Raw genomic sequence first — 14,499 nt, 5'->3', positions numbered from 1 at the left:
CAATATTTGCCTCATGTAACCTGATCTGTCTACCTCCATCTTGGGCCAGGACATGGTATTCTGTAGTTTTTAGGAAGCTACTGGGAAGCTACATCAAAGAGTTCAAATAAGACCTCTAAACACTGCCTCTAGAGAGAGTAGACATATTTTTAATGATAAAATATCTTCCACAAATATAACATCTTTGCTGAAGTTGGCATAATTGTCCTAAAGTAGGACGTACTCTGTAACAGTGGTTTTGTTGTACAAAGTGCTTTTCTGACCAAAAAGGTATTTAGAAAGTCACCAAATCTAGCGACACAAAGTCAGACATAGTTGATAATAGTAGTTTGGTTGAACCTGTTGCACATGTGCATCTCAGCAGTGTGTGTGTGTGTGTGTGTGTGTGTGTGTGTGTCAGTCACTTTTAATGTTAGAACCACGAAATCAGAATTAAAGCATTTTTTTTTCCAAAGTAGAGCTGCGCGATATGGTAAAAAAAAAAATCATACTGGGATTATTTTTATAGATACTGCGAGAGCAATATGATTCACAATCAGTGGGAATTGTGCGTCACGATTTTTGTTTTTACTGAATTTTTTTTTTTCATTCTGATGTGACATTTGTTGGGGTCTGTACCGAACATGTACCTATACGTTTTTTTACATGTGGAGAACAAGATTTGTAGGGCAGGCGTCTCTGCAGCACCTCAGTACTTCATCATAAAGCTGATTTATTACACATTTTACCTTGGCCATATTTATATCTCAATTAATCTTGCAGCCTTAGATCTAAAGAAGACATTTAGTAATAGTGACCTGTACCACTAACTGTACACTGCTCTTACTCACCCCTCATGCCACTGCCCTCCTCGTGGAAGGAACTGCGATGCAGACCTGAACCTCCTCCTAAGCCAGCCTCCTCCAGGTGCTCACTGCCTCCACTGCCTGAGGACGCGATGCTGCTCTGGGGCGAGAGAGGTGCGTGGTCTGGGGCGGGGCCTCTAGCGGTCCGTAGGTCCTCCTGGGACAGCCAGACGTGGCCCAGCGGCTGGTTGCTGGGGCCGCTCATGGGAGGCGTGAGGGACACGGAGCGCTTCAGGGGACTGTGCTGTTGGCTGCCACCTCCACTCGTTAAGACTACAAGACAGCAACGACACTAGTCAGGGTGGTGCTCGGATGGGATCATACTGGCAAAACTGCTATTCACTCACTCCTGCGTTTAAAAATATGAACTCAACACAATATTCAACTGATGACAGCAACACTACTGTAAAGATTGAGGCGAGCCTGGATCAATATCCCAAACAGGACTTATCTTTCCTACAGACCACAGTTTATAACTGTGTTCATTCAAAAATTAGATTCATAATAATAACTGTAACTGGCACATGAAGTACATTTGGTGACGCTTAAACATTCAGTCAAATATTTTTAGCACCAAATGTGATGCGATATATCACACTATGTATATAATTAAAATCAAGCACATGTTCAATTCAGAGTCCGACCCTGGGAAGGAGGAAGATGATCAGCTGTCAAACACACAGCAATAAAGGAATCTCAAGAAAGTAAAAATGTTTTATTTCTGGGAAATTAGTCTTATTTTTTGTCCAAAAAGAAAAATAATCTTGTTTTGTTTACAACAAGTTCAGGTTGTAACAACGGTTTTCATAATATCGAGTCCACTAGCACAACTTCTCAGTTTAAGAGAAAGTCATCTTGTCCCAGTGTTGTAGATGAAGCAGCTTCTGGTTCCTTTATTCTTAAATCATTTATTTTTTATGATGCTGTTTGAGGAAATTGTGTCTTATTAATCTTAGATTAAGGTACAAATTCAGCACAATAAAGTGACTAAAATACTTATCGTAATAAAGTCTATCTTAAATAACTGTTGTCATCGTTTGTAATAAGCAATTTTTCTAGTTTTAAGGCCCATTAACATCTTTCAGTGGCTGATTTTTATACTAGTTTTAAGATTTCCAGCCAAGCAAAATTGTCTTACCCCACTGGCAATACAGGAAAATGTGATTATATTTAAGAATATATGGCATTTCGAGGAGGCCTGTGCAGTGAAGCACAAGGTTTTAGTTAGTAATTAACTGTTCATGTTGTCATCTACTGTATATCCAGGTAACTCTTCATTCACAGACTAATCTGATTCACATCAGGAACGACAGGAAATACACAGAGGTGGCCGTGGATGTTTCTGCTGGATTTGTAATTTTATAAGATTAACATGGCGCAAATAGTATATGTGTTTGTTTTAACATTACATTTAGAGTCATCTTCAGTTCCTTTACTATGTAGCGTTGATCCTCTTGTCTGTCTTTTGTAGAGCAGAGCCTAAACACACTTTGTGCTTCGCATTTAGTAACCGCACAGCGTCTTACTGTATCCGTGATATCACCATAGCTACAGTACACTTGTAATACCAGCTGAGATGTGACATTAAAATGCAGTATTTGTTTGTGAGTTAACTAGAGACAGCTGGAGGGAGGAGGCTGCATCTGCCGGACACACACACACACACACACACACACACACACACACACACACACACACACACACACACACACACACACACACACACACACACACACACACACACACACACACACACCTGGTATTTTACTGCTGATATTCAGACTTTAATAAATGACATCTCTTCAAACAGACATCCTTTTGATATTCTGAGATCTATGAGTACTGCAAAATGTCCGCTCAACAGTCCCTCAATTCACTGAGTTCAACTTCAACAAATAAACAAAAAAGCCAGCAAAACTTGCACGTTAAATCTTCAAAAGGTACGTTTTTTAACATCGTAAACAGTCTAATAATAGCCCGGGCGTTTATTTGTTCAATCACTGATCTCAGCCTGCTTTTATTGGGGACAGGTCTCCTCAGTTTTATTTGTCCTTGTTACTCTGTGTCATACAGACTATGAGCCACAGATGGGGTAATATTCACAACCTGTTGGGTTTTAAGAGGTTTTATACACCAGTTAATTTCTATAAAATCCAGACGAGGGCTCTAATGGAGACCTGCGTTTATTTGTCAGAAGCTGTGGCCACACCCGACCTGCGTTTATTAGGGACGATGCTTTTATTACATGCGTGTATTCTCCTGTTTATATTCACTTGGTCTAAATCTAAATTCTCTCCTTCGCTTGCTTGTTGGTCTGGAGACTCAACCTTGAAGATATGCACTTAAATCAATCCACTGCCAAAAAAATATGTCTTTCTTCTTTCTTCCTCCATCTTCTTCTCTCACCTCATTTCTCTATTAATAATTGAAGTCTGCGCAGGATGAATTCATGATGAGGACCTATTTGGGTCAAACCGAGGCAACCAAACCCCACTGTTTTAAACCTGATAAAAGCAGCTCTCAACATCACAGTGTTTTCCCGCTGAAGGAGGTAAACTGAATGAAAAGGTGGAGAGCCAAAGAGCTTTTTGTGTCGCCACTCTGACGGGGTGAGCTGCCACCAATACTGCAGCCTCTCTCCTCCTCCTCCTATATGCGGTCCTCTTACTGTTTGCGCTATGTATAGGACTTCATGGGCCCCGTTTAAAATAGGTGCCCAGCTAACATTACAAGTTCCAGTCCCTAAATATTAGCCATTTTCCCTAAATACAGTCTCCCACAAAGGCTGCCTTACAAGGGAAAGGATGGGTGGTATGTGCTGCTGCGGCTTGGACTAAGGCTGAGAGTATGGGTGAGGGGGTCAACAGGATGTGGTATCAGTCGCATACAGGTTGATGTGGTCGGACAATTATACTCCTGTAATCGCCGCCATGACCAGAGCACGTAGGAGGTGACTCTACTGTATTCCACTGAATTGCACAATGAGATTTGATTCCCAAAACAGTGAAGAAACATATTTGTATCATCTCTCCACATGTGTATGCAACACTTCTTCTCACTTTCTTTGGTCAAGAAAAGCATCTGCTCGCTGTGTCCACCAATCCTGTGGCTACTGGCTCAGGGGGGATAACTGTAGTTTATCAGTTGTGAAACGCTGAGGTCTTTTGTGTGGGACTGGAGCTGCTAGCAGTCAAAAATACAAGAGGATCTTTCTTGGAGCAGTGAGCAGGGCTTTAAATGTGTCTTTATTTATAAACCCTCAGCTGTTTCTTTCATCTCCCAGAAAAAAAGAAGAAAAAAAAAAAAAAACAGAGCCCTTGCATTCTTGTCTGGAAATATCCTGCTCTGACCATAGTTATGTTCAATTTCAACAGCCCTGCCCTCTCTGTGTGTTGTCTCCCACCTCACACAGCCTCTGTAGTTGCTGTGTGGGTTGTTCGGAGTGCAGTCGGTCTGACCAGAGCGTGTTTACGGTGATGATGAGTCTATTTAGTGTGTTCAGGGTGTATTTAGTGTTTTTGAAGCGTGTCTTTTAAAGTGCCTTTAGCATTTGAATTAAATGTTGTTGCTGTACAGATGTTCTTAGTGGAAAATATTATCATTATCATCAAATTCCTACAATTTTAACTAGACCAGAGATAAAACGCTGTAATACAACTGCCTACTGTATTTCCTTTCAAGTGGGGACTGAAAAACCTCCTTACTGACCGACTAAAGCTGCCTTGTTTGAGCAGTTTGCCACATAAGTTAAAGTTTAGAGACCCTAGTGTGAAATTGTGCCTGAGCGCAGGCGATCAGGTGGCCAGCCCAGACAGAGAGGCTACCATCAGCCCCCCCCCCGAGTAGGTGACTGTAATCACTGAGGTGTTCTCAGATGGTGTAGTGGTTACGAACCACCACGAGTCTGGAAGTACACGTGTCAGTCTGGGTTGAAGTGCAGCCCATCTCATTTCGGAACAAGATAAGGTTATCAAAGGACATGCAGTGAGTAAAGTAAAGCAAAAGAACTGTGAAAGGCTTTGCACTCTTGAATTCAGGCTTTTCAAAAGACAGCATCCGGCGTGTGAAAAATTGTCTGCAATGCGACAAAAGGAGTAGACGCAGAAAGAATCAATATATTTCATGTGCGAAGGTGACCTGACATTTTGACATGAGGCAATCAAAGGAAATCAACCTGCCATCCAATGCTAATCAACGAAAGGAGGATAAATACTGATGGATTAGATTAAACCTGTGACCAAGGAAGATCTAAGAGGACAGCCATCAATCCTTACTGGTTTGAGACATTCTGTGTGGTGGTACTAGTTTGTTTTATGTTTATTTTAACTAATAAAGAGGATCCTCCAGCAAATGACAGAGGAGACCTGGAAAGAATACAAGCTAAATGTGGGTGAAGCATTTGAAGAACTATCCTTTTTCTTAAAAATGTGTTAATAATTTGACTGATGTAAGTCCCTACACATAATTTCAAATCATTTTGAGGTCAATCCCGTCTCCAAATTCATAATTTAATGAGGGTCCAGTTTAAGGATGATGTAATGTTTGCAGCAAACTGGTGAAAACCCTTCATGGACCATTTAAATGGTCCAATGAAGTTTGTAACCACCTATCATTCTGTTGGTGGTCTACAGTATGTAAATCAAAGTCTACTGCAGAGCAAACTTATCTTGTGTTCCTTCTTTAGTTCAGTAAAGTCTGAGTATCCCTGGTACCACTGTGTGTGTCACCAGGATCATTCCCACGCTTCCCATTCATTTTTAATTTGTGTGTCAGCACGAGTCTGGCCATTTAACAAGCAACTCTGCTCATTTCACATCACACATACAGCTGATCTTTATAATAGCCTCATGAATTATGTGTTCATGGATAAGCGAGGTGTCTTCTACAGAAATGTTAATGTGATGATCTGCAGGGAAGGGCTTTTGTCTCTGTGTCTCATCTGTGTGTTCCTGCTGTGCACATTCAGCTTTATCATGCAGCTTAAACAGGGTTTAAGATCAAATTAAAATACAACGCAGCAGGAGTGAGCAGTGAGTGATTTTAATGAGTGGAATCTGAGTTGAGGTTCAGTTTTGAGCGGAGAGACCTGGAGAGACTCTGAACGGAGGAGCAGAGCTCACATGCTTTGGTCTACGGTCAACCCTGTTGTCTTTCAACCCATCTTTATCCCTGTGATACCTGATGAAAACATGATGTGTGTATGGATAAGGGAAACAAACGAATTGTAATAACTGTAATAGGTAGTAGGAGGCTATTATGTGGCCACTACCAGAGAACAAACCACACACGCCGACTTTGTGCGACTGCCGTAAAAGCACCACGTGATTAGAAAACGGCTGAACACAGTAAAAGGCGCACAGGACAGAGGAGACTTCACTTACTAGTGTTACCGCCTCCACCAGTTCCAACTGTGTTGATGGTTGCCGGCACAGAGGATGACGGGTAGAGAAGGAGGTGCCCGTTCTCACAGCCCTGCTGCTGCTGATGCCAGCCTCCGCCCAGCCCTGAATCCCTGGAGCTCTGCCACCCGTTGAGGCGGTCGTCCGAGCCGTAGCGTTGGTGGAGATGCAATGTGTAGAGATTGCCTGATGAAGAGGTGTTAGTGGAGGAGGAGGATCCTGATGAGGTGAGGGTGGATGGAGGCGTGGACTGGTGGTGGTGATGATGAGGCCCAGCAGGAGGAGGCCTTTCCAGGGAGTCTCCCCGGGCAGCGGCCCTCTCCTCCAGGTGGTTGAGCCAGAGTGCCAGGGCGGCACGGTCTTCCAGGGAGGTGGCGGGATGGATGAGGGCGTAGGACAGGAGCTGGCGGGACTCCTCCAGGTGGTGGCCATGCTCGATGGTGTGGGCCAGGATGCGTGGCAGCAGGCGCATGTACTCGCCCTTGGCTTCAACGTTGCCGGGTTTGAGCAGAGGGAGGTGGGTGAGGACGAGCGAGATGACGCGCTCCTTAGACTCACCTTGCCACTGGCTGATCACCCCTGTAGGAGGAGACAAAACACAATAAGCATTAAAAACCCGATAATTTATTTCAACAGAGCTCAAAATAAAGTCTTGACAGTATGAATTCAAATGTTAGCGAGCCAGTGGGTGACCCTGACTGACCCCAGTTAGGGTTCCCACTCTTTTTAAGAAATCATTTTCCAGGATCATTCCAGGACATTTTCAAGCTTTTCCTTGACAATTGAGGACACCACTTTCTCACAAACAGTCATATAATTTACCAGTAGGTCTAGCATTGACTTAAACTCCACATTTAGGCCTCCTGTGTCTCAGACGCAGGACCCACTGCACTGTCATCCTTCTATTTTGCTCTTACTCTTAACACCGAGCTGTGTAGGCTGCTGGTGGTGGCTGTACAGCTCTATACATAACCTGGAGGTCATGGAGCTCTATTGTTGTCCGAGTCAGTGGGCCGCTATATCCCATTCCTATCATCTTGGACCAGGGCTATAGATACCAAGTGGTCAGGGCAACAGCTTTGGACAGCCACACAAATAGAGCCAGGACGCAGGTCGGTTTCACTTCCTGCTTGGGAGATGTGCGTCTGTGTGAATTTGACCACCACCGTCACTCTTAACCCTAAGGATCTCGTCTCTAAATCCGACATATGAGGTGAAACTAGAAAATACATCTGCTGTCCAAAGATATCCCAATGTCACAGTCAACTCGGTGCTGATGCACGGCTCTCTCTGCCCGGTGGAGTGGACAGCTGCAGCTCTGACCGCGTAGATGGAAGACCACAGACCCTGAAGCCTTCCAAACAAGGTTCACATTCATTTCATCCCATGAAAGATGACCAGGATCGAGGGATTAAATAATTCAGGCTTGAGTCTGCTCACAGCATGGGACTGACTTTTGTGCAAACATTTACACACACAATTACTATTTTTAAGAAATCATTTTCCAGGATCCTTCCAGGACATTTTTAAGGTTTTTCTGGACAGTTCAGGACAGCACTTAATCACAAACAGTCTCAATTTACTCAATGCCGAAAAGCTCGATGCAAGTCCGTCCCACTTCGCGTCTGGTATAATCAACTAGACTGACTGACAAGCGGTGAAATGAAAATTAAGCGTCTAAAAAGTTTTTCCGTTTCACACCGCGCAGCTACCAACTGTCGAGTTTTAAACTCAATATGCACCCAGGTTTATGTAGGCGATCTGAGTGAGAAGCTAAAATACAATCAACATTTTCCAGGACAACATAGATTATTTCCACAATATTTGGTTATTTTAATCAATTTCCAGGTGTTCCCATGACTGGAAAACTAGTCTCCAGGCTCATGGAAACCCTGGCCATCCTATGCCTTTCTACTCACAGGAAGATCAGCAGCATGTGTGCATTAACTTTTTTTTCAAGTTCAATTGTGTTTTTATAATATACCACAAAAACCTACAGCTTCAGGCTTCATGCTGGGTGGTTTTCAGAACACAATGATATGAATCACTCGCTTGTGGGATCCCACAAATCCCAAAAAATCTGAACTAACTGGTCAAAAATCACAATAATTCCTAATTTTGCCACTAATTTCAAGTTTAAATGGAGGGGGATTTTTTGCCTCAGCCGCTGAGGTCATACGTATGTGTGTCACATCTCCCATGACGGCACTGGATGAGCCAGCAGCCTGTTTTCGCACTGGCTGGCTTCCAACAGAACAGACACTTATTTAGAAGAAAAGACCTTCAGATCTGTGTCAGCTAATGCGAATGGGTAACATGGAGGTACAAGACAGAGTGAACTAGGCCAGGTTGTCCCAAAGCTCAGCAGGCAGCCTACACTAAGAGTGACACAAGGAGAGGGGAGGTGGGGGAAGACAAGTTCGAGAGGGAGAAGGAGAAACTAAATGGAGGGAGGGAGTGAGGGAGGAAGCGAGGTGTGTGAGGGGAGCCAGGGAGTTACTCCACTCTGCTCCAGGGATGATGTAATCCTTCATTCCTCTGAATGAGGCAAACCTCTGTCCATCCGAGAACAGGAATTGTTCCATGATTAAAACTCATTTATTTTCAAAAGGACTGGAAAACCTGAACCAGTAACACCCTGATAAATATGAGAGAAAGCGTACAGGAACAGTGGTGCACTGCCAGCTTTTACACATCACCGTTTTACTTTTGACAGTAAAATGTTTTGAGCTTTTGTTTGGCAGCGTAAGAAAAAAAACTGACTAATCATTACTTGTACTACTTGTAAGACTTAATAACCAACAGCAACTAAAATGTCTAAAAAGGGCTGACCCTAATAGTAGATTAAACCGTCAGTCACTGAGAAGAGTTTTAGTCGGCCCACTTCATTAGTCGGATAGTCGCAGATAAAAAACAATCAAACTCGGGAGCTGCTCTTTGTCACTTGGACTAAAGTATGAGGGGTTGTTATAAAACTGTATCTACCCGGACTGGGGGCTCCCAGGACAGGCGGAGGTTTGTTTACAGTAAAAGCATAGGAGCTAGCACAGCAGAATGAGCACCAGAACCGGACCCAGGAAAGTGCCCAACGCAACCGGATTCACAGCCGACAGAGTCCCAGAGATTTACAGCGGCTCCGACCAGGACTCTGACGAAAACCCAGCGGGTTGAGGCTGGGACAGAAGAGGTGTGAGTATTTGTTTTTGTGAAGTTATTAATGTTTTGAACATTGTAACTTGTGTGATGTTATGTTGCTCCATGCTGACTGTTCTGACACATTCAGGATCAGTACCACGTTTTCCATTAGCATTTAACAAAACATAGATGTGTATATGTTTTAATATCATAAATGCACGATGACTAGTGAACTATTGGGTTTAACTACTAGTAGACTGGGACAATCTTTGGTTGGAGGCAGCCCTAGAAAATAATCATGTTGTCTGTCACAATGTGTTCTGTAAAAAGTACAGCTAACATAAAGATTGAAAGTTAAATTCTGTGTTAACCAGAAGCTAGGTCTGAATAAATAAACGGTTTTAAAACTAAATCAGAAGAGAATGGCGGGAAAAAGGTACGAAAACTTAACACTTAAAGTCGGAAGGAAGCTACTTCAGGCTTCATTGACCTCTTTCTCCGAGGCCAAAAAGGTCAAGGAGTCAGCCTCGGAGCAGTTTCCCCTCGCTGCAAACAAACACGCAGCATCTCTCGCCGCTCAAAGAGGGGTCACAGTACTTCCACCCAAAACAGGTCAAAGGTCAACTGCTTGGAGGAACACTGGGCTGCCTATTACACAAGTAGACCTGATCCAGCAAGACAGAGACAGAGGGTGAGTAACAGGTAATTGTGGTAAGTGTGAAACTAACAAACCCAGGGTAAATAAATGTTAAGACATCTACAATTACAAATAAATGCAGCACGCTCACAACCCGAAGAAAACATTCTCACAGCGCAGCAAGATGAATTAAATTCAAAAGTGGACAGGATGAGCAAATTTTCCCACGAATGTCAGACCTTCCCTCCTCCCCTAGCAAAGTCACTCACACCCTGAACCTTGAGGGGAAAGTGCTAACCTCATCCAAGTGGAGTAAAAAAGGAGTGGAGCAGGAATGAGGAGAAGAGCGGTTAAACTGAGGCTATTACACTGACAGAAGAGAGAAACCTTACACAGCGATAACAACACCTCTTTTTCCTCCTTATTTCTTTGTAATTCCTGACTCTTTTCTCTGGAACCAGAGAGGATGCAGAGAAAGGCCTGATACTGTAATCGTCTCCATGACTATCAGTCAAATTAAGCAGGGCAGTGTCCCATTCAACATGACAGGATCTATTAAAAAGAAGACTAAACAATAAAAACCAAAGTGAGAGAAAGCCAATGTAAGGTATTCAATGGAACAAGGGATGTTGATTTTGTTCTTTCATTTCAGACAGAGACGCAGGGGCACGCTGGGAATTGATGAATCACATCAGCATCATTGAGAAGAAACACTGAAAAAGAAAGTCAGACATACGCAAACAGTAAAACCTCAGACAGAGAGAGTCATTTGTTTTGGGGGCTGACACAGCATTTCGCTGCTGCGGACAATGTCTGCTGGTGAAGTCTGTGCCACCCTGCCCTCTCTCTGCCCTCTCTCTGCCCTCTGACACCCTCCCTGGCACCACGACAAGGGTGCTGCTTACAACACAGCACTGCCTCTCCGAGTATAATTCTTCCTCTGTCAGCCTTGCATCACACTGCCCACCTTTCCTCCACAACATGGCCACTTTCTCAGAACTGGAGACAGTTCAACAGAAACAGAAACTCAACTCTGTCGATCTGATGCTGTATATTAACTGACAGTGGACAGGGTCGAACGTCATGTATGCAGTGATCAGAAGCTACTGTCCAGGTTATCCCTACAGTCATTCACACAAAAGGAAGGTATAAAGAACTGGTGAAGCTTTGAATAGTTGTTAATAAAGTCGATTTTGGAAGGACATTTGGTTACTTGCTGATACAGAATACCGAAATGAGTACTTCAAGTATTCTGCTAGCTCCCTTCCTCTCAGCAAATTTAAAACGGTGACTTTAGAGGTTGTGGCCTCGACACCGACCGCAGTGATTGGCAGACTGACCACAGCAGTGTAACAGAAACAGCGAGCTGGTAGTCGGAGCTAATGAGCTGCTGCTGTCAGACTCTCCATGTCCACATTGGAAACAGAGAGTCCACTGGAGCTTTTACAGTCACTTTCTGTGTGTTACCTGTGTTGTAGCAAAGCTCAGATAGGCTATCTCTCAGGTATATTTGTGTGTCTGTGGGGGGGACCGTCAAACACCGCAGTCCGTTGGTGCTTCTACAGCCGTCAGAAGACAGAAGTCCGAACCACTGCACCGAAAAAGTACTAAGTAGAGGGTTATCAACAACAAGCATAAAGCCCTTTGAATGATACGTCTCGATCAGTATATATTTGAAAACGAGTGCAGCGTTTTCACAGACTCACACTCAAAGTGCAGGCTGGGGGAGGTTTTTTTTTTGCTGTGAGGAGCAGTTGATGGTCTTTTAAATACATGTTATCTCTCTAAGTTGACCTACAATGGTTCGTATAGCTGCGTCCATCTCATCCACAGTTTTTGTGGCGATTATTCTGCGGCCATTTTTCTGGCTCTGGCACACAAAGATGACGCCACAACTCGTAATCCCGCCTACAGAGCTCTGATTGGCTCGGGTGTTTCTCAGACACCAAACCTATTTCAACTGATGGAAAAAACCCAGCAATTCAGAGGTCTGGCGCCAGCATACAAGACAAGGTGTTGTTTGAGTTTTGAGTAAGGGGTGTGACTCATTTCTTCCAAAACTGTACAACAGCTCAGCAAAATCTATCAATAAAACAGTGTCCACCTGCGTGTACAGGTTCACTCTCGTTCTCTGAGGGTTGTTCTTCATTCTGGGAAGCACTCGTGTAGAAATAGACTAGTTAGTTCAAGGGAATGTGGGTACTTACGAGCAGAAAATTAAAGCCTTTCTTCATAAAATAACATGAACACGAGACTGAGCACAGCCTCATCCCTGGAAAACCCCAGAGTAATGAAAATGTCCCTTTCTGGCAAATTAAAAATCACAGACTTGACTTCTGTTGAGACATGAATCATATTTACTCTACTAAAATTAGGTTAATTTAGACTGTAAAACTTCAATTAAAAGCAGGGTCCAAATTAGATGCAGGTCTCCTTTACTAGCCTGGTGTGGCTACATGTTTTGACAAATAAACGCAGGTTGCAATTGGAAGCCTGGTCTGGATTTTAAAGAAACTCTTTGGATGTATAAAACCTCTTAAAACTCACCAGGTCACCCGCTTCAGCGAGTTCTAAGCTCCACACAATTCAATCATTCAGTTAATTTTACAGAAACCAAAGTATCAAATGATCAAAATGAATGACTTGTAATTGATATGTTATTTGATAGTCTCATGAAATTAAAAGGCCTGTCTCATAGTTCAGTAACTGAAGCAAATAAATATGTATGGTCAATAACAACATTGTATAAGCAATGAAATATGTGAATATGCTGAAATAATAAAGACTAACTGAAATTATTAAGCAGACAATTAAAATAAACTAATGCGCTGTGGAATAAATCAAGCGGGAAATAATGATTTAAAATTTCAAATAAACTAATTTGCCATTGGGTCTACTTATTTCACTAGATATTTGTTTCATACGAATTCATTTACTTCAAATTCTACTGGGTTTCATTCTTTGGATAGACTGCTTATTGCGTTATCTTGCTATAAAAAAAAGTGGAAGTAGAGGAAAAAGAAATGATCCACCAAAAAGAACCTTTAACCCAAGATTACCCTCTTATATATCTCACAAGACTTCTGTGTGACACAGCAGTCTCTTTGCAAATTTGACTCCCTAATTGTGACCGTGCTGGATTAGCACAGGGTTTAAAATCAATTACAAACAGGAGTGTAGCAGTGACTTAGTGGTTGGAGACACGACCACACATACTAACAACAAAAAGCCACGGACAGCAACAAAAACTGCTGAAAATCTTCAAGTGATTAATATTAATCCCATTACATATCAGAGTAATACAACATAGATGTTCATTGGGTTTAAATTTGACCCTGAGTCTGATTCAGCGTGTCCTCTTCACATCCGACTCTGTGATCACAAGACACAAGTGACAGTGGTGGAAACAATGCGATTGTACTAGCTCATTTGTTACACATTGGTTATGTGCAAACACAAACACACCCCAATGGATACGCACACACACACACACACACACACACACACACTTGTGGAGACTGTTTGTTAGACACATGATTCCTCTGGTTCTAAATATAGATGGGTCAACAGCACACAAAGCCACAACAAGGCAGCTAGCACAACAGATAAGACCATATTAGTGGTTAGCAAAGGGACACATCAACTCCCAAACAAACTGACAATGACACACCAGCTTTATGTGTGTGTGTGTGTGTGTGTGTGTGTGTGTGTGTGTGTGTGTGTGTGAGAGAGAGAGATATGTGAACAAGACAAGTGTGTGGAAAGGTCTGTACGTACACCCCGACTCACACCTTAAAAGTGGCTTGTAAGAAAGACGTTTGATATGAATCTACAGCTGAGGTGTAACCGAGCATGGTTAGGGTTAAGGAATGAATCTAGTCCATGGAAAATCCTCACAAGACGTGCGTGTGTGTCCTCTAAACCTCTGTCCTGTGCTTCTCCTGTTAGCAAAACAAACATGAGGCTGGGCTGACTTTGTCCCACTACCGGCAACTCGCTGTAGCCGTTGTTGATTCAACACCACGTCCGACACAGCGTGTTCCCTTTGCCAACCTGAGGACAGCAAACCAAGCAAAAGCGAGAGAGAGAGAGAGAGAGAGAGAGAGAGAGAGAGAGAGAGAGAGAGAGAGAGAGAGAGAGAGCTGACCGACAACACATACAGCAGAGGACTTAATTCAAGAAAGGACCTGACAAGGAGGCTAAGCTGAAAAACACCAACAGAGAGAGCCTGGAAGACTGGAGGAGATAATAAATGTTTGTATGAAAGGGTTTTAACCTTAGACTCACATACAGTACATAAAACAAGACTTAGTGGTTCAGACAAAAGCCCCAGACTGTATGGGGAAGGAATTCAGGAAAACAGTTTGGACGACTTTGAAGAAGTTGCGGAAGGAGAAAAGGGAGATGTGGGTGGAGAGAGAGAGAGAGAGAGAGTAGTAGATGGGTGGAGTGAGGGTGGGGTGGGGGGGTAGAAAGGAAAAGT

General features: G+C 43.2%; 1 protein-coding gene across 3 annotated transcripts in view; it reads right to left on the bottom strand.

Moving 5' to 3' along the window:
* The window catches only part of samd4a (sterile alpha motif domain containing 4A), a 63,662-nt gene that overhangs the window by 27,983 nt on the left and 21,180 nt on the right, over positions 1 to 14,499 (bottom strand). For 2 of the 3 annotated variants that reach the window (XM_051379223.1, XM_051379224.1), the window contains exons 2-3: positions 6,227 to 6,823; positions 831 to 1,118 (exon numbers count right to left, since the gene is read on the bottom strand). In XM_051379223.1, coding sequence (XP_051235183.1) covers positions 831 to 1,118; positions 6,227 to 6,823 — 885 coding nt within the window. The remainder of the gene's footprint in view (positions 1 to 830; positions 1,119 to 6,226; positions 6,824 to 14,499) is intronic. The other variant, XM_051379225.1, reaches the window with a different exon arrangement.

Source organism: Dicentrarchus labrax, unplaced genomic scaffold, assembly GCF_905237075.1.
Source record: "Dicentrarchus labrax unplaced genomic scaffold, dlabrax2021, whole genome shotgun sequence".
Classification (NCBI taxonomy): Eukaryota; Metazoa; Chordata; class Actinopteri; family Moronidae; genus Dicentrarchus; species Dicentrarchus labrax.
This window is presented reverse-complemented; position numbering and strand designations above follow the sequence as displayed.